The following is a 20,317-nucleotide window of genomic DNA, read 5'->3' on the forward strand; positions in this document are numbered from 1 at the left end:
AGTCAGGATTCCTGTGATTTAAGACTTATTAGAAAAACTTAAAAAATGTATTCCTCCTACAGTGCCGCTTGCCCTTACTTGGAATCCTAATACTGCACTAACTGGATTAATGGGCCCTCCACTCCTGCCCCCTCCAGTTTCTGTCCTGGAAAGTATCATTTCTACTTGCTATCACTTCACTGAGACATGTCAGTGAGCTTCAGACATTAACCTTAAAAGAACACTTCTCTCAACTGTCAAGAGATAGGGTGGTTCTTTGTAACAACCCCAATTTTGATATCAAAAGGTGATATCTCAGGTCCACTTTAATCAGCATATTGAATTGCCATTATTTTTCCCCACCCTGAATCAGTTGCAGAAAGGTCTCTACATACTTTAGATGTAAAATGAGCCCTTATGCATTATACTGATAGAACCAAGTCATTTAGAAAAACACAATTGTTTGTTGCCTTTTGAAAACCACACAAAGGAAAGGGCATTTGAAAAGAAGGCATTGCATGTTGGATTGTTAAGTGCATTCATCCAGGTTATGCTAAAGCTAAAAGTACTTTACTTATCCCTCCTAGAGCTCATTCCTCTCAAAAAGGATCTTCGGTGGCCTTGCTAGGAAATATACCTATATATTAAGGCAGCTACGTGTTCTACACCACATACATTTACCAAACATTGCTGTGTAGATGTGCTGGCCGTCAGCAAGCTAATGTTGGTCACGCTGTTTTATGCTCACTATTTGAAACCACTGTAACCTCCACAGGTTAGCCACCACTTATTGAGAAGGATTGCTTTTCAGTCTATGCTACCCATGTGTATCTGCAGCCACACATGTCTTGAACAAAAAACGTTACTTACCCAGTAAGTATCTGTTCGTGGCATTTGGTGCTGAAGATTCACATGGGCTCGCCCTCCTCCCAGGACATGTGTGTATTGCAGTTACCTTTATAAGTTATCACATATTCATTACAATGAATGGCTTTCTATACTACACTATGCTTCCACTCCATCCTCACCTGGCTTGTGGGAAAATAATCTTACAATAGAGTTGTTGCCCATGCACATTACAAGCAAAAGGAGGAGTCACTCTTCCTCATGACTCCAAAGACTTTCTTTGAAGAAAAACAACTTGCACACTTCCGAGCCCAAATCTAGATGGCCGGATTATGCTAAGCATGTAAATATGCAGCACTACATGCTGCAAACAGATACAGACTGAGTAGGTAATATTTTCCTTATTTTATGTGGTCAGAATATTTATACATAAAACCCCTTAGCAGCAAAGCTCAGAATATGTCAATATCCAAGTGTCCTTGTGTGCTCTCGTAGTCATAATTATCTCATCAGAGTGATAATGACACAGTGTTCTTTAGTTCACTTTAATCATTCAGTCCTAGTTCTTAAGACTGTCAGTCCACCCGCAGTCACTTCTTGTTAGGAGGGTGTTGATGTTACTTCAATGCGAGTCCAACTGCAGCATGTACTTACCACAGTACTTCAAGCGCTTACTATTTCATTTGAAATGGAAAGTGCTGAAATTTGACGCCCACGTAACCATTGTCTGTTATGCTCTCCAGTGCATTAGGAACTGTTTTGTCTCCATCACACTTTGTTACCTGCTGATGCTTCTCCTGTTATACCCCTTCAGTTGTGTAGCCAAGCTTACAGTGTTGGCAGATGACTATCTTTGAATGGTTTGAAAACATTCTAAGATGACTACTGTTATATTTACTGAAATGTTCATCATCCATTTTTATGCATTTATTGATCCCTTTATCCCTTGTCTTTACCTCCACCCATCCCACCTTGTTTTGTGGTTTTATGGTGCATTCCATAGAATGATTGACAGTTTGCATGCTCCATTGCCGTTATTTTGGATGTGCTCTTCTGTGAGTTTATTTCTGACTAATAAACGAATTTTACCTGACAACTAGATTCCTGTACTGCTACATCCTCGATTTTGCAACCAGAAACAGGATGCACCTGTGTCTTCTTGACTGGTACGCCCCCTACTAAGCCTGAAACAGTGCTGCCATCCTTTTGAGAGCTTCTCTCATGTCAGTTGGGGCTTTCCTGTTGTCTTCTGCGGGCCTCATAAAGCGTTGACGTGGGCTCTCCATCTAGACACAGCACCCTAGTGAGTCACATCTTGTGAGCTGAATCCTCTGTCACATTCACTGCGCTCCTGATGCTCAACACATCTCTTTGAGGCTCCTGCTATACCTGCCTACTTCTTACTAGACAGAGCATAGTGGTTTAACCATAAATGTTGACTCTCGCGGAACTCTTCATGCCCCAGCTGACACCTGACACCATCTGACAGCTTTCAGTTTGCCCTGGCTAGTTGATGCCATTCCCTTGGGAGGGGGGGGCGACTTGCATCAGACAGAGTTTGCAGTCAGGGGGGTTTCCCTTCTATGTTTTCCTCCCCTGGATACACCTCCTCTTTTTCAAAATTCGTAATTTCTACAAGTCATATTTTGGCATTTGCTCATTCCCACATAGTTTTGAGTGCCTCTGTCGTTTCAGTGACCTCATTCTCTCACTACTACTCATATCTGACCTTGATTTTAATGCTACTTTTCTTAAGGCATTTCTGAGATCAACGTTTCCTTTTTGATGAACAACATACAGTTTGCACCACCTCAGAAATTCTTACAGAGTAAAGGGGATCCACCTATCTCTTGGAAATGATGAGAATAGAAATTCCAGATATATCTGACATATCTGTTGGCCTTTGATTCCAACAGAATGAAAGCTGGGCTCAGAAAAGGCATCATGTTTAGAGGGCCCGGACATTTTTCGCATCCTGCACAAAGTTGAGGCGTCTCAGGGTCAAGGTGAATGTGGAGACTTTGAGTAGACATTGATGAGAGTGGAAAGAAGATTCAAGCCCATAATAATGCTTATGATTGAAAGTTATCATGTTTATACTGCAAGCCAGAGGGAAGGAGAATTAGTTGATGAATTTATAACAGTGTTGTAAGGTTCATGTATGACATGTAACTTTGGGGGAGTCAACAAATTAAATGATTTGTGACCAGTTAGTGGTCAATACCAACAGCAGGCGAATTCAGGAAAAGTGGTGGGTCATGGGAGATCCCACTCTTGAGGAAGTTGGTAAATATACAAAATCCATTGAACAATCAGTTTCCCTGGTCAGCACGGTTAATGATGACAAGTCCAACAATAAACCTGGTGACATGTGCAGTATTGTTAATAAACATTGTAAATTAGAGAAAGACAAACTGAAGAAGACTCCAACAAAATTGTGTTTCAATGCGGCAGATTTACACACATTGATTCATACAAAAAGTGTCCAGCCCTGGGCAATGATTGTATTGTCTTCAAGCGCATTGGACATTTCAGCAGTGTGCGCAAGGTAGGCTGTTGTTCGCAAAGACCCAATGTTGCTGAGATCTTGACAAACCATGACAAACAGAAAGCAAAAGAGCCTGAGCAAAAATAATTCCAAGGAATGGTTTTAGTGGTCAAGGAGGTGGAAACTATGCATGAGAGAACCATAGATAACCTCCAAGAATGCACTTTGCTTGTATTAAACAGTGATTTGGAAGTTATGGTGGATTCTGGATCACCTTATGCCAAAGTTCCGGGGGAGATATTAAGGTCAAAATGTGCACCTCTAGTTGGCACTCCGATGAAACTTGACGTTCATGCTGTGACCTTTGATGGGAGAACCATTTACTTTAATTAATATTTTTGTGCCAGTGCAGCGTTCAAGGAAAGAAACACAAATATATACCATTTATGCCACACATAGGGATGTGTGTGTGCTAAGTTGGAAGGACCATAGGCGTTTTCGAAATGTCCTAAACCCTAATGCCTCAGATCCAGTGTTGGCTATTCAGGAGGATAAAATGGCTGCCACTCTCATCTGAGAGTTCCCAAAAACATTCAGTGATAAACTGGGAAAACTGACACGTTTCATGCAGCATATCAAATTAAGGAACTGATATGTACCAGTGAGGTAGAAATTAAGGAGCATACCTCTGCCTGAAAGAAAAAAAAAAAACAACACATCCAGTCTGACCTGTATTTAAGGAACCATCATTCTAAAAGACATTCATCTCAAAAGGAATTATGGTTTAAGAGACGTATTGGGTGGGTGGATTTACCCGTTACCAATGATTACTATTAACTGAATTGTGATTAATATCCTGTGATTATTAGTTGATGGTTGTGAATTTACAACCCTTAGCAATCATTCAGTGAAGGTTCATATATATATATGTGTGTATATTGTATTCAATCATTGTCTTTATTGTATAAATATATTGTTTATATTCTACTTAGAATAAACCTTATTATACTGATCCGTTTACAGGAGTTATTGCAAGCTTATTAGAGGTTGGATCCATTTGATACCTACCACATAAACTGATTTAAAAAGTTCAAAAAATTCAGTGTGGGTTATTCCTTCAGGAGCTTCTTGTTTGGTTACTCTAAGTCTTTAGCCAGTTTCCTGGGGAAGGGGGTAAATGGGTAGCTCTATTTTATTAACAAGAAAAGTCTTGCAGAATCTATTGTAAGATCTCTTTTCTCAAAGGATAACCGAGGAGGCTGAATCCTCTGGGTATAGCCAATTGTATTGTCTAAGAAGAGCAACAGTAGCTTCTGTTTGTCTGCAGAGCTCTGAATTCAAACATTGTTATAGAGAGACAACCCCTGCCAAAGTTTATGTCCATTCTTAATGAAGCTACTGTGTTCTCCACTCTGGATTTACGTCAGGTGTGTTATCATGTTTTTGCTCATTTCCAGTATAAGTGGATAACCTTTGACCTGGCAGCCGCCTCTTCTGTCTTCCAGAGGACACTACAGTATATCACATTGTCAGGGACATATCAGGTGATTCCAAAATTATATTCTTGTCTTTCCCAATGTTCAGTTACTTATTGAGATTTTACATATGGTCTGCTCAAAACTGGAAGTCCAGGAGTTGACTCTCTCACCCTACAAATGCAATTTGTTCAAGAAACAAGTGGAATATTGTGGCCACAAATTATCAGCTGAAGGAATTGTTCTCAATGATTCCTTGGTCAATGCAATCAACTACGCACCACACCCAAGTTGGAAGGAACAATTTATACACTTTCATGGCTTATGCAAATGTTATTCAAGGTTCACCAAAAATGTCAGCACAGTCATGGAACCCCTAGGGTGCCTCCTTCACAATGATCAAACATATGAATGGAAGGAAGAAGAAATGTTCAGCTTGATAAAGCAAAACATAACCAACACTCCCACCTTGAGGTCATTTACTGTTAGTAAAGAATGCACCATAGCCCTGGGTGCCAGTGCCTACAGATTGGGCGCTGTACTGTCACAACAGCAAGGACATAATAAATGGGTGGTTGGCCATGGTTCCAGAACTCTTATACCTACAAAAAGGCACTATGCTGCATTTGAACAAGAGCTGTTAACCTGTGTTTGTGCACTAGGTCATTACTAACACTTTATTTGGGGGAAGGCAATTAAATATACAAACAGATCACAAACCCCTTGTCCCCTTAGAGGGGGGCTACATTCTACAACATGTATTGCTTGGTTGAGCGTGAAATACAGTAGTGTTGTTTCAAGGCTGTGCATGTTCCTGATAAAAGCAACAAATGGCACGTTTTTCTTCATTACCATGCCTTGTAACCAGTAACAAAGAAAGTGATGAATATGATCTTGATGAGGTTGAGAGGGTGGGTAAAATTTGTACCATGTAGAGTATACCATTATCAGAAGATATGTGGTTCAAATAAGATTCCAAGGACAAGATATTGTGTAAGGTCAAAGAATACACTTGTTCTGGGTGGCCACCAATCGGGCGGATTGCAGATGAATGTGTAAATAATCATATTTTTTCAGGAAGGACCGATTTATGCCAACAGAATCTATCAGGATAGTTATCATGAAGGCCGTCCACCAAGGTCACATTTCTTGTCAGCCCAGTTATGGAGGCCTGATACAGACGAAGAAGTTGATCATTGTGTGAGGAGTTGTGCGATGTTCTAATTACGAAAGAAAACTTAAATGTATTACCCACCCCCATGCAGCCCCACTCCCTTGGCCTCAGTTACCAATGCAGAGACTTGCTTTTGATGTGGAAGTTCCCTTTAAGGGATTAACGGCTAATATGCAGTATGCCATCGTCATGGTGGAATATTTCTTCAAGTTGAGAAATTAGTAGACTGGTTGACTACTGATGAAGGTATAAATTTCATGAGGGAAATATTCAGTAGGGAAGATTTTTTCCTAATCCATTGTTTCTGACAATGGCATTCTACTTACATCTAATGAGGTGATGATATTTTGCAACTTGCATAATTTTAAACACAGCTTTACTACCGTGTATAACCCACAATCAAATATCCTTGTCAATAGGTTTACCACTATATAAAAGTTAGTGTTCAAATGGCTTAGCAAAACAGAATTCTAGTCCATAATTTAATAAGGGAAAGATTGTGGGCATACCAAATTAGTCCTCACTCCACTACTGGGATTCGTCCCTTCAAGTTACCAAAACAAAAAACCTTCCACATCTAATTTTTTTTCCATGGCCATTACTCAAAAGTTGTTGTACTAAACAATGCATTAGTGGAATTGTGGATTATGGTCATATGAAATAAGGGTGGGACGGAAGCAGTTAATAGGCAAAAAAAGGTAGGACGATGGCAACAAAGCCAACTCTCAAGACCTGTCTGTTGGTTATGTAGTGACACAATGCTGCCAGTAAGAGTGTAGAAAGGCAGGTACAAGTTTTCCAAAACTCTAAAGGTTGGAAAATTGAATAAGGGGAGTGCTGGCACTCAAGATGGCAAGTTCTGGAGCGCAGGAGGTTATCTAACTGTATAAATGGTGGAGGGCATCCTCATGAGGAAGGTAAGATGGATGGTTGCGGCAACCATTCATATCCTCACTGATTTCACACTTTCATCTGTACGACATATCATGTCCACTGAAGATGCTGCCCTTGAGGGAAATTCATACCTTCTTGGAAAATTTGAAAGCAGTCAGGAGCATGTCACAGCCTTATAGTGGCAAAGAAACTATTGCTAATAAAATTAAGGTATCTTCTAGAACAAGAACACCAACATGGAAGATCCTGCATGGACAGTTTATTTTGTAAAGGGGAAGGATGTTTTATGTTCACAGAAATGTTCATCACATGTATATGCATGCATATAAATTCTCCTTCCCCTCCCTTCCCTCCTCATTTCATGGTTTTATGGTACGTGCCATAATATGTTGGTAATGACACTTAGCACACTTCATTACTATCATTCTGGATGCGCTCTCCTGTCAGTTTGGTTTTAATAAACTTGTTCTACCTCATAGCTCAGTTCCTACGTTACAACTACTCATGTGATTGCACTGCAGCCAGGCACCAAGGCTGGCATTATCTAAAGGAAGTTATTGGTTCCCAGTAGTCCTCTAATTCTCTTAGTATTCCAGCTGACCTATATTCCAACCACTTACTAACATTCCAGCCACTTACTAACATTCCATAACACACACACACAAATACACACACACAGTATAGGATGGCAGTAGCTTATAAAGCACCTCCTTCCGTAACAAATAATAAAAAGAAAAACAACAGATGCTAGCCCTCATAAGGCGGAAAAACTGATCGGTAATCTTAAACACTGCCTCATCCACGTTAAATCGTAAGGACGTATACACACTCAGCCTTTTATTGTACATATGACTAAGAATTTCAAATTCATGAGCTAGTGGAGAGATATACACAACACTCCTTCACTTACCCTCCCATTCTCCATAATATAAGACCAGAATGTTGATCTCTACTTGTATTAGGACATGCTTACTTTTCTCCGGTTTGTTGCACTCTTCTGCATGTTTCCCCTTCTTGTAGTTATTCTATCCATTTGTTTCTTCTCCTACTATCATTCTACCTCATGTGGCCCTCTCTTTTTACTCTGTCCTTCACATCTTCCTTGTCCTGTGGTTCTCCTCTTCATCTCATATCCTACCACTCTCCTCTGCCCCCTCTTCCATGCTCTTTTTCCTTATCTCTCCTCCATTCGGTTATCTGACTTTTCCCCCCTGCATATTACTCGTCTCTGTGCCACCTGTTTTCCTCTCTCAGCTCTCTTTCCTATCATCACCGCTCCTTTTCTCTGTCTGTTGTTTCTTGATTACATCTCTCTCTTTATTGCCTCTTTCTCCCATCTTACCACTCTTGCTCAGCTCTCACATAATTATCTCTTTTTTTGTTTGAATCTGATCATTTCAGCAAATGTCAACATTAATAACCATAATGATAATAATAACAGAAATAATCTGTCCGGCCATAAAATCCCATCCCCTTCCCACACAGTCAGGGACAACTCTAGTTGTCTCGAAAAACTGGTGCCTAGGGATGCCATGGGTGCCCCCAGTGCTCAGGTGGATCCTGGAGTGGGGTGTGTGGTTGTGGAGTGGGTTTTGCTATGAGTCTCCTCCGCAATGGATGGTGCAGATTGCATCCCTTCTCCCATCATGGCACCCCCAGGTAGTGGTGCACGCATGGCTCTAAGGTGACATGCATATTAGTGTATAAGTCAGCCATGATGGCATCCCAGTTTGCAGCTATGGGGTATTTGTGTATTCCCAGGTTGTCCTCCTTTTGTAGAGCAGTACTTTGTGCCCAGACTGCCATTGACGGCAGCCACGCCATATAGGGTGGTGGGTCAGGTGATTTCCACCTACGAGTAATGAGTCTTTGGCCAATAGGAGTCCCACGTCAAGAAATGGAGACGTGACCCTGTATTTCTTACCCCTACTGTATAAGCCCAGGATACAAGCCTCTAACATTTAGACCTCTCTACCAGCGCAGTGAGACAGACGATGTGTCACTCCTTGCCAGTATTGTTACAAGCAGGGGCAAGCCCAGAGCATATGAAGGAGATCCACATCTACCAGGTGACAGCGGGACATTTTGGTTTATTTTGGCACAGGTGAGATGGGCTCTATGTACTATGTGTAGCTGAATTCAGCGGAATTGGACACTTCGTGGAATGTGAACGGGGCGTACTGCTGTAAGAAAACCAGTCAAACAAAGAAGCACATGGTCCCTGACCTCATAGGGAGAGAGATTCAGGGAAACGTACAATAAGTAAAAAGTATATCTCTCTCCTAGAAAGATTAAGAAACAATTTAAAATGCCACAAAAACAGCCTTAAATTATATGTGCAGAATGTTTTTATTTGTTTAAACATCAAACCATAAATAAATGAACAAAAATCGTGTAACTCATACAAAATATGTTAAACAAAATTATCCATAGAAAACCCCCTTAACCAGATCAAAACACAAAATAATTATTCAAATATACTGACAAGGGCCATATATGACTAAAAACACGTAGAACATGTGACAAACATAAAGACAACATCAAGACAACGGAAACACAAATAATAACACATAACAAGATATCTCATAAACATAAATAGTAAATTGTAAATCTTCTCTCAAGACACATTTAAGTCACATATGTAAATCATAACAAAAAAACAATTAATATGTAAATCATCTCCAAATAGTCTCAAATGATAAGTGGTTTTAGTCGTATATGGTCCTTGTGGTTTGATCAGTAAAAAAATTAAAACATTCTGCACGTATCATTTAAGGCTGTTTTTGTGACAGATTAAATTGTTTCTTAATCTTTCTAGGAGAGAGCTATACTTTTTACTTATCATGTGAACGGGGCGTTCCAGCAGAGGACCACTCTATCTGTACAAGGGTGACCCATATTGCTTTCCCAGTGGATGCGGAAGGGCACAAGTGATGGTGAAGTATGTGTGCACAGTGAGTCAGCTAGCAAGCACACCAAGTGTCTTCCCCTGCTGAACATGTGTAGATACTGTAGAATAAGGTGTGTAGGGGGTTCCTGGGCCATGTTTCTCCATGCCTACCCTAGTGCTCCAATGAGAGAGTTTTAGAGGAGAAAGTGTCCAGAGGCAGACCACTTCTCCCATCAGAGCTCTGTATAGGAGAGGCGCCCCATTTCCAAAGCTATCCCCCGCAGTGTGGAGCCCTGCAGCATGACAGGCACATCGCTCCGCTGTGGAGGTGTTGCGTTGCCACATGGCGTTCCCAACACCACTATTGCTGGGGGGGCGTAAGTGGTTATCATTCTCATAAGGTATAGGCAGCGACGAAAGCAGCAGTGTGCTACCCACAGAAGCAAGGGTTGGGGTGGTGGTGTTCTGGCACAGGGGTGGAACAATTTTAGTATATTTGGGAGACTCCATATGGGCAGCATCGTGGCAGTATCAGGCAGTTGGAGGGCAGCAAACCACCATGACACCCATTGTAACTGGGGCGCCAAGTAATGTTCAGAATTGGGTACTGCGAGCCCGCCCTGGTCAGCAGGTTGGTCGTTTTTTGAAAGCGGAACTGAACAGCGGGAAGCATTCTAGGTAAAGTCTCTCATTAAATGATCGGAACAAAGGGGTAGGTATATATATTGGAAGGCTGGCAAAACAGTACAGGAGACGGGGAAGAGCAGCCATCTTGAGTAGTGCTACTTGTCCCTCCACCGATAGGAGCAGATTTTTCCAGAAGAGCCACCTGGGTCCGTAGCGATGTGACAGCACATGTCAGATTACCATTGAACAGGTCTGTGGGTGAATGAAAGTCACAAAGATATCTAAATGTAGTGTATTGCCACATGAGAGAGAGGAGCTGGCAAGGGCGAGGTCAGGATTGGGTGTTTTAGCAGTCAACGCAAAGAGACAAGACTTGGCCCATTTGACCTTCAGGCCAGAAAGGGCTGCATAACTGTAAAGGGTAGGAGCAGTTGCAACAGGGACTGAAGCGATATCTCTAAGAAAAATTAGCAGATCATCTGCATAAAGGGATACAGCGTGTCTACCGTCCCTTGCGTCTATACCCCAGTCTTGTCCCTGGCAGCACTTCCATGGCTAGAGAGAAAAGCGGAGGGCAGAGGAGGCAACCTGTTCTGGTCTGGATAGACTTAAGGGGGGAGTAAAGGCTCCAGGCAATATGCTTACATTTTTGCCAGAATTTTATAGTCAGAGTTGAGTAACGGCATATATGAATTCAGAATTTCTGGGTCTTTACCTAGCTTAGGTAGCGAGATTAGGAGTGCATCGCGGAGATAGTCAGAGAGGTCAACAGGGCCTTTTCATATATCGCTAGCCGGCGAGGTGCCAGAAGCAGAGTGTAGGCTTTGTAAAATTCTGCTGGTAATCCATCACGACCCGGGGTCTTCCCAGTGGCAAGTGTGTGGATGACCTCTTGTATCTAAAAAGGCATAACTGGCTCATTGAGCTCCGCCTGTTGCTGTGGCATAATACGAGGGAGGGTCACTGTGGAGAGAAAGGAAGTAATGTCTTCTGGAGTGGCAACAGATACCGACTGATATCAAGTAGTACAGTGGAGTACAAATTTGCTATGTATCTCACACTGCATGTAAAGTAGGGTACTCCCAGCTGATCATAGCACCGTAATGGGGCTATATGGTTGATCTTGCCTTACTAACCATGTGAGGAGAGAGCCCGCTTTATTAGTTGTGATGTGCGTCTTATCAGAGTGAGCAGCGTAATTCAGCCAGCGTAGCATCTCTAGGAGCGTGATGTGTTCACGCTGTGCTTCTACCAGTAAAGGTCTGCTACTCGAGTTGTGTGCCACCCTGGTTTCAAAATGCATAAGCTGATGCTTGACATATGATCTCTCCTTGTCTAGGTTGAATCCAAATCAGCACCCCACGAGCGCAGCAGGAAAAGTCAGCAGTAAAGACCTATCCACGCCACTGCTTCCGTAGTTTAGTTGCTTCAAGAAGCGTCAAATGAGACTCCTGTAGTAAGGCAATATGCACGGACTGGTGTTAAGGTAAGAGTAGGTAGCATAGCAGCACATTCCAGGTTAGCACTTTAGTGTGGATCATGTGTTTCATAACAGGTGTGGTGGCACCTGTCCACTTGCAGCACGGTTAGGGCCTCTCAGGGGTGGTGAAGTAATAGGACATAGGTGGAGGGAATACCTTTGGGTCGCCTATCAAAGAACATTTCAAACAGAGAATACATGTCAAAAGCAAAAGTAACGAAAACCGCAACGACTACCACAAGAGCAGTGCACAGACTGAGTGTCTGCCCAAACCGTGTAGTAGTGTGTGTCAAGGAAACAGTCTGTGTAGGTAAGAGGAAGGTACAACAGTCAGAGCTTAATCAACCCCATATTACGGATCATAGGGAATGCCAGCACAGTAGCCTACATGCAAGTAGTGGCAGCAGCCCAGAAGCAAATGCACAAATCAGGTAAGCACACATTTAGCTCCAAAACCTTAAATGGATTTGTATGCAGAATAAATACCTGGGAAGTAAGAGAGCATGGTTAGACAGTCTGCAAGCAGAGCATGACAACATTACTAACTCTAGCCCAGAGAAACATTTGCAACCTGAATCAAACAGTGGTGTCCGCTGTTTGTGGAGTCACTGGTTGGGACACTGAGTCCAGCCGAGAGAGCCAAATGGTGGTGGAACTTTAATCACTGGAGGTTCAAGATGATTCTTTATCAGGACTGGAGTGTTGCATTGTCTGCATGATAGCGACAGCCTTTTCTAGTGCCCTTCGGGGCAGCCTTCACAACCTGCAAACTCTGCAGGCGAGGCCTGCTCTCCGACAATGGCCCCCAGATGAGACACTGCCACTCCAGCATCTGATTGCAACCAACGGATTTTCCGAGTTCCAGATGCCTCCAGCCAACTTCTTGCATCTTCCAGGGAGTCAAAGAAATGTGTAGTTCCATCCGCAACCACTCGTAACTGCGCTGAAAAGAGGAGCGAGTAGCACAGGTCCAGGTTGCGTAGGCGGCACTTCACAGCAAGGAAGGACTTTTGCTGCCATTGTCCTGCAATTGTATAGTCTGGAAAAAACATAATACAGTTATTGTCCACTTTGATGTTGGTGAGCTTCTGGGTTTTGTGCAAGACAGAGTCTTTGTTGCAATAGTGTACGATTTGGATTACCAATCAGCAAGGGTTGTAGCCAGGTTGGGGGGGGGGGGGTTTCTGTGCCGAGACCCAGTGTGGCCCCTTGACAAAGAAAAATTGCAATAAGGCAGCCAAAAGGAAGATATCATACAGCCAGGTCTCAACAATAAGCAACAGCATCACGACCCTCCACGCCTTCCGGGAAGCCCACCACGTGGACTTTGTTCCTCCTGGACCCCCTCTCTGCATCCTCAGAGTTTGAACGCGTTTCAATAAAGTCTGTAAGGATGATTTAATTTGCTGAATCTTCAGTTGCAAGTCTGCGAGGGTCTGCTCCACCGCTACTGCTTTATCAGCCAGCTTGCAGTGGTCCACGTGCAGCAATGTGAGGTCCGTTGCCACCTTACCTGCCTTTCCTTCCAGAGAGGATCTGGAGTGTTCAGTTTCCTCGAGTACTGTGTCCAATATGTCTTCAAGCAATAGGGAGCAGTCTGAGTGGCTCTAGGGACACGGGCTGCAGCTGCCACAGTGAGTGCCATCGATGGGCACAAATGTGTGCTTTGGGTGGTTGAGTGTAAGCGCCCCATTGCAATGCAAATGAGGCAGCAATGTCCTGGTGTGATAGGAGTGTACAACACGCACAAGGGCCCGCTTGTCAGTGTCCAGTTGTCTCTGGGACACTACAGCATGAGCTGCCCAGCGCTGTGAGCAGGGTGCCTGCCTGTGAAGCTGCGTCAGGCAGAAGGCGGAAGTTGGAAGGCTTCAGAGTTGTCTGACTCTAGATCTTCGGGGGGAACCGTCTAAGGCACAGGTGGGGTAGAAACATGTATGGTGTGCGTGCAGCAATTCAGGAAGGCGCAGGCTGGTCCGCCATGCAAAGGCCCGCCTCAATCACATTCTCTGCAAGCGACCCACAGCAGTCCATCAGGCATATACAAAGGGGAATCTCGGACCAGGGACCATGAACGCGGTTGATGCGTATGAGGAAGGGAACAAGTTGTATACAAGAACAGGCTACAATATAAGCCCACTTCTGCAGGAGGAGATTGGCCACCGTTACCCCACTCAGTCTTTTCTGTGAGGTACGAGAGGAGTCCACCTAGGTTATGAGTAGGGGTGAGTGCGATCCGAAGGCACAGGGTGAATTTGGCCAAACACCGCTCTTCAAACCCACTGGTGACCAGTTGCAGGAAAATTAGCAGCCATGTATCGTTGCACAAGAGGGGATGTCAATCAGAGCATCTGAACTTTCACTGAACCAGTCTGCGAATAGATAATTTCAACAGGAGTCTGATAGACTCTGCCCTCTCCAGGGCCTTGTGTCCCTCCTCTCTCGTGGCCCAGACCCCAGTGCCCAGGGTTAGCGGCAGACGCGTATTTAAGTTGCCAGTTGGGAAGCAGGGTCCACTGTCCAGTCTGGGTAGTCCTTCGCTGCAGTGTGCGAGCGGTCACTGGCAGTGAGGTCTGGACACGATCAGACCCCCAGGCCTCAGAGCTGCTGCACAGCAAAGTGGATCAGATTTATTATGGGCCTGCTCCTCTCGGGTCAGCTAGTGCAGTCAGGAGAGTTTCCAGGCTCCCCCCCACGCGTCGCGTCCTCCAGTTACTTCCGATGGCTTCAGACAGTGGCGTCCGGCAATGGCAAAGACTAATACAGAGGCCCCTAGATACAGTACGTGGGCACCCCCTGTGCCCTCACAGCTTCCATGTGCCACAGCAGAACATCTGCACCTGGGGGTGATCTGGCATTTCACGCTGGGCTACCGATTCTGTGGGTGCCTCTAGTACTGAGATGGCATCCCTGGTCTGCCTGATAGTCAGAGGCAGGTGCTGCTGCTCTGGTGTTCAGGAGGCGTACCGCTAGAGCAATGCCATGTCTCCATCTCCATTGGTCACTCCAGCCCAGGGTCAGCTCACTGTATGTGGAGGGGACTCCTAACTCTCCCGGGGCACAGCACAGTCTCTGGCAAGTGACTTCCCCATCCATACTCAGTCACTTTGCCTCACCACACGGGCATAGGCCATACTCCGGCAAAGGCTTGTTCAAGGCCCCAAATGTCATCCAGGCTCCGCTGGTCGGTAACGAATGGGGCCAGGACTCCAGTAAAGCAAATGTAGATGACAGATTACAGGCAATTCCAAGGAATTTTTGCAGACAACGGGTTTAGTTGTGCAAAGCCTCCCTACGGTGCGTCTGTCATCTTGACTTCACAGGCAATGCCCCCTCACATAATTATCTCTCAATATCTCTTTTTTTACCTCTACCCCCTTTGACACAACTGGTCTGGGTGGGTGGGGGCCTGAGCTTCTGATGGGACATTTTGGTGCTCCCATATGAGTGTTGGGACTTTGGTGTTCCTCATTTCCAACTATATTATTTAATAGATCAATGCCACTACACTTACAATTGGTATCGCCCTGACTCGCAACTGCCCTACGCAATCCCAGAAAGGGGCCTAGTGTATCGTACTCGTCTAAAAACTCTGCTCCTGACCGGTACGCCACTGGACCCCGCTGACATTTAACCCTTAGCCAAGACATGTTGGGCGGGCACAGGCTGGTGTTCCTCCTGGAATGAACCATGCTCTATTCTCCTGCCCTCCCTTTAAAGGACAACGCGTGGCTAACTCTCACACTTAACTGGTTCACTCTAACTTTGACACACACACTTTGGTCACTGTGGGGGATCTTTTCCAAGACTGTCATATTTTCTCACGCACGGATGGCACTCGGTTTCATAGCACAACCACGATGGACCACTTCGTCCTGAGTCACCTGCTGAGTATGTTGCACGTGCGGATTGCCACCTACCTGCTGGCGATGGCCGACTTCACCCCCTTCACTCTTCTGATCACTGCTGACTCGAGCCGCAATCTGGTCTCTAAACTGTAACATGCCTGTCTTGCTCTGCTCCTGGTCCGCGACAAGGGGGTTTAGGGGGCCTGGGAAATGGAGATGGGGCGGTCATTACGACAGTTTTTGGTATGCCTGTTACTCTGTGAACTGTACTGTATCCCCAAATCATAGACATAAATTGCTTCACTACAAATTCCTTCGCAGGATCTACATGACACCCGCTGCCCTGGCCAAATTCGATCCTCCACCTGCCCGAAATGCATTGCGGAGAATGCAGATTTCGTCCACATGATATGGACTTGCCCCTACATATCGGCATATTGACACAACTTATTTATGACCTTATCCTCAATGCTGGAAAACCCAGGTCTCACCAGCCCCCTACTGAGGTACACAGAACCCATACCTCAGCCCCTGTGGTGCTATGCAGCCATGGTGCTGCTGTTGGCCAAATGCGAGATAGATCTACACTGAGGCTCCAAGACCCCCCTCACAAGCAAGCATGGCTCAGAAGCCTTATATATTGTGACATGACCAGCAGAGTGTATGCCTCTCTGCAGTCACCTACTTCCCACCATAGAGATATCTGTTAGCCCCTTTGTGCTTACCTCCTATCACTACAGGACCCAGAGCCACCAGAAGGCTCGGCTCTGCGCTTACCTCACTCTTTCTCCCCATTATCTCTTTGTCACCTGTCTCTTTATCATGTCCATCACTCCTTCCCTCCTCCCCTCTTTCCCTCTCTGCTGCCCCATTCTCACCTGTCTGTCACTTAATCACTCACTTAATCACCTTTTTTAGCTTGTCCTTTTCTCACCTCTCTCTCTCTCTCTCTCTCTCTCTCTCTCTCTGTCTCTGTCTCTGTCTCTCTCTCTCTCTCTCTCTCTCTCTCTCTCTCTCTCTCTCTCTCTCTCTCTCTCTCTCTCTCTCTCTCTCTCTCTCTCCTTTGTCTTTCTCATCCCTCTCCTTTATGACTACTTGTGCTCTCCCAGGGTAGTTACTTTCTCAGCTGTCTCTTTATTACCTCTCTCGTCTGCCACCCTTGTTACCTCTCTTCGTCTCCGTCAAATTCCTGTCTCCTCCCTATCTTTCCCTGTCTCCCCTCCTCTGCAGTCCTTTTTTCGCTTTTTTTCTCGCTTTTTTTTCTTCATCACCCACTCTCTCGCTTATCTGTCCTCCCCTTGCAGCCCTTCTCCCTCTTCCGTCCTCCTTATGTGTCTTTTTTTACTGACGTTTTCCCATATGCCCCTGTCTGTATTACCTCTCTCACGAATCTCTCATATCTCTCATCTGTGCTTGTTATCTCCCTCCCAACAAGTCTCTCTCTTTCTTAACTGTCTTTCTTACTGTTCTGGCTCTCACTTCTCTCCCCTGCTGTCTATAACCGTCTCTTACCTGTGTGCTAGCTCTCTAAAATCTGTCTCCTCCACACGGTTATCCTCAGTTGTCCTTTATAACGTGTCTGTCTCTTTACCAACCCCATTTCACTCTCTCTTTCTCTCTCTCTCAGCTATTTCTTTTTCTCCTCGCAGTATCTTGTTTTGTACCCCTTTCACAAGCCTCCCTTTCTATCTCCGTGGGCTTTAACCTGTCTCTTCTGTCTCTGTGCCCTGTTCCTTTCTTACATGCCTACTTCTTTATCACCTCTCTTCTCAGTCTCTGGCAGCTGTCTCTCGCCTGTTTCTGTCTCACACTTGTCTCCTCTCTCATCTCCCTTTCTCACCTCTCCCACATGTCTCCGCCTGTCTCTGTAACGGTGTAACCTGTTCTTTATCACCTTGCACTTCTCTCTGTCGGTTTCCCCCGCTCACCTGTGCCTCTTAAGTGTCCGCTTCCTGTCGTTTTCCTTTCTCCCTCCCTGTGTTCCCTGGACTCTGCTGTAGTTTCCTTCCTCACCGACATCAGGAGACTTGGTGGTGCCTTTCCCCTGGGGGGCCCTCTCTGCCAACAATGATGCATTTTGCAAGTTTGCTGTGGGTGTTTAACTACGCAGGGGTATCCCATCCCATTCATCTGGCTTCAGTCAGGCAGCAGGTGCTGTGTTTTGTCCTGTACCCTTTGTGAGGAGGTTTTGTAAGTGGATGGGGGTTCCCCCTCAAGGGTTAAGGGTACCTGGAAACCCCCTCTTCACTGCTGGGCCTTCAGTGGCCTGTATTATGCCCTTGTAAAAAGCTTCTGTTCACTACTGATCACTACACAGTATGCTGCCACCACCACTCTTGTGCTGCTTAACTCCTGGTGAGGGCTGTAGCCTTCCACCACTATGAGGGCAGCACTCTGGGTGCCCATCCTGGTCCAACAAGACCAGAATCTGTGAAACAGGGCTATTTCATGGTGCACACATGTGATCTGTGTTTGTGACAAAAAAACAGCATTAGGAATCCAGACAACTGTTCAGTTCGGCACTCAGTACTGTGCTACAAAAGGGGCGACCCTATAACTCTACCTGACCTGGGTACTACAACATGCAAAAACAAAAAGTGGTCAGCAGGTAGGAAAAAATTCAAACTCTAATTTAAGAGACCAGACCAGACAAATATCAACTTACATATACACAAACAATTTGACTAAAAGTCAAATGACATATTGTTGCGAGATTGAGGTTTTTAAGTGATTTAACTCAGATAAAGAATCTAATTTGCACTACATAATACCTTTCAAAAAACAAATAGGTATTTGTTAGTTGGTTGCATCTAAACCTTTCATCATCGCATTCCAGTGGATTACAATCACAGTAACCACAATGTAAAGAAATGGTGCTGGGCATTACCCTCCTCTGGCATTTTGCCAACATTGACTTTTAGTATAATTGTTTGTGTATATGTAAGTTGATATTTGTTATGTCATGTTCATATTTATGTTGCATTTTCCATCGACGAGCTACTGTTGTCCTTGTATAAAAATTATTTAAATAAATAAGGGAAAGTAATTGACCCATGAGGACAGGATTTACCACTGCAATTAGAGTTTTAATTTTTTCCTACCTGCTGACCACTTTTTGTTTTTGCAGTTCGGCACTCAGGGCAGGGATGGCTGCCTTCAAACATGCAGAGGACTTCTTCATCCCAACAAAGTATCTTTACAAGTTGAAAACTTCCTCAATATGCAAACATGGTACTGACGGAGTTGCCCCATAAGGAATCAAAGTTTAGAAAGTGAGAAACAGTCTCTAGGTGAAAACAAAAGCTGTTTTTTATTTTTCCTTTGCCACTGGGTCTTTACCGCAGATGAGTGGGTGCATGAGATCGATTTAATGGGCCATTGTGCACCACCTCACTCTTTGACACACTGAATTGCAGTATTATGGTCTCGCAGGTGTATTTTTTCTGCACCAACTGTGAAGCAGACTGTTTCATTGTGCTGCAAAATGTATTTTCTTTGTCAGTTTGTGCAAATACTGTGACTTGAAAGTCCCAGCTTTGCTAGCAAATATTTTAAGGCACTTAAAAAAGAATAATTTGATTAAGTTCACTGTTCTCTTTTTCAGAACTGGAGAAAGTTCATATAGAGCATGCTTCTCGTTTCACTCTTCGTACAGTGAGGTATGTATGTGTTTTTAAACTCTTGGAGGTGTTCTGCTGTTGTTCTTCAGTTGTTGTACTTAGGCTTGTGCTGCCGTACATTATTTATTACAAACGACTTCACCACCATTGTTTAGAAAAGGCAGTCAGAATTAGACATCATTTACTTCCCTTTCCTTGTAAATATCGATCTGCATCGCATTTTACTTAGCGGTGGCCGATAAGTATTATTTGGCTTTAGATTGCTACTGATCGTTTTAGGTCTCGCCATTTAGTACAGAATAGTCTCATTCTTTGAATACATTTATGCCGCAGGAAGCGAGTAAAGCGTACTTTTATATTTTATGGGGGGAAGGCCCATTCGTCCGACCTCTATGGAATGTATACCCAGGGTTTTTACAAGCCCTTTCAGTGGTGTTCCCAAAGGTTTAGCCTGATAGCAACCCTCATTTTCTTTATGGGGGAACAACTGTATTATCTTCCTCAGTGGTAAATGTTTTCAGTGACTGAGGCCTAGTTCCCCTTGAACGGTAGTTAATAAAATTAAAAGTTAGTGGTCGGAGGGCCGGAGCAAGAGGAAAAGGGGAAACTAATGTAAAGTGGAGGGGGACCAACTGAAGCTGAAAATCAAGGAATTAAAATAAAAAAAGTCACTCTCCAAGCACCATCCTTGCTAGTGTCAGGATGAAGACAAGAGTTGCTTGTCAGGGAAGCCTTGTTTAATAAGCCTTTACATTGAATTTAAACTATCAAAAAATTAACAAAGGTAGATGTGGTGGTCTACTGGCTGACTTATCGACTTTTGAGTCAGAAAAATGTCACTTATAAAAGTATATCAATAAAGAAAGAAGTCTGTGAGGTACTAAAATTGTTATCTCGCACATTGTTATAATGTTCTATGGTTATATTAAATAAGTAGCTACCTATGTTATTATCATATGAAATCCCTTTATTGATGTCATAATTACACTTTCACAATTG

General features: G+C 44.2%; 1 protein-coding gene across 1 annotated transcript in view; it reads left to right on the forward strand.

Annotated features, from left to right (window-relative positions):
• DCLRE1C (DNA cross-link repair 1C) overlaps positions 1-20,317 on the forward strand; it is a 344,756-nt gene that overhangs the window by 223,600 nt on the left and 100,839 nt on the right. Inside the window, exon 11 of the mRNA XM_069228721.1 lies at positions 19,303-19,357. Within this exon, the coding sequence (XP_069084822.1) occupies positions 19,303-19,357 (55 nt within the window). The remainder of the gene's footprint in view (positions 1-19,302; positions 19,358-20,317) is intronic.

Source organism: Pleurodeles waltl, chromosome 4_1, assembly GCF_031143425.1.
Source record: "Pleurodeles waltl isolate 20211129_DDA chromosome 4_1, aPleWal1.hap1.20221129, whole genome shotgun sequence".
NCBI classification, from domain to species: domain Eukaryota; kingdom Metazoa; phylum Chordata; class Amphibia; order Caudata; family Salamandridae; genus Pleurodeles; species Pleurodeles waltl.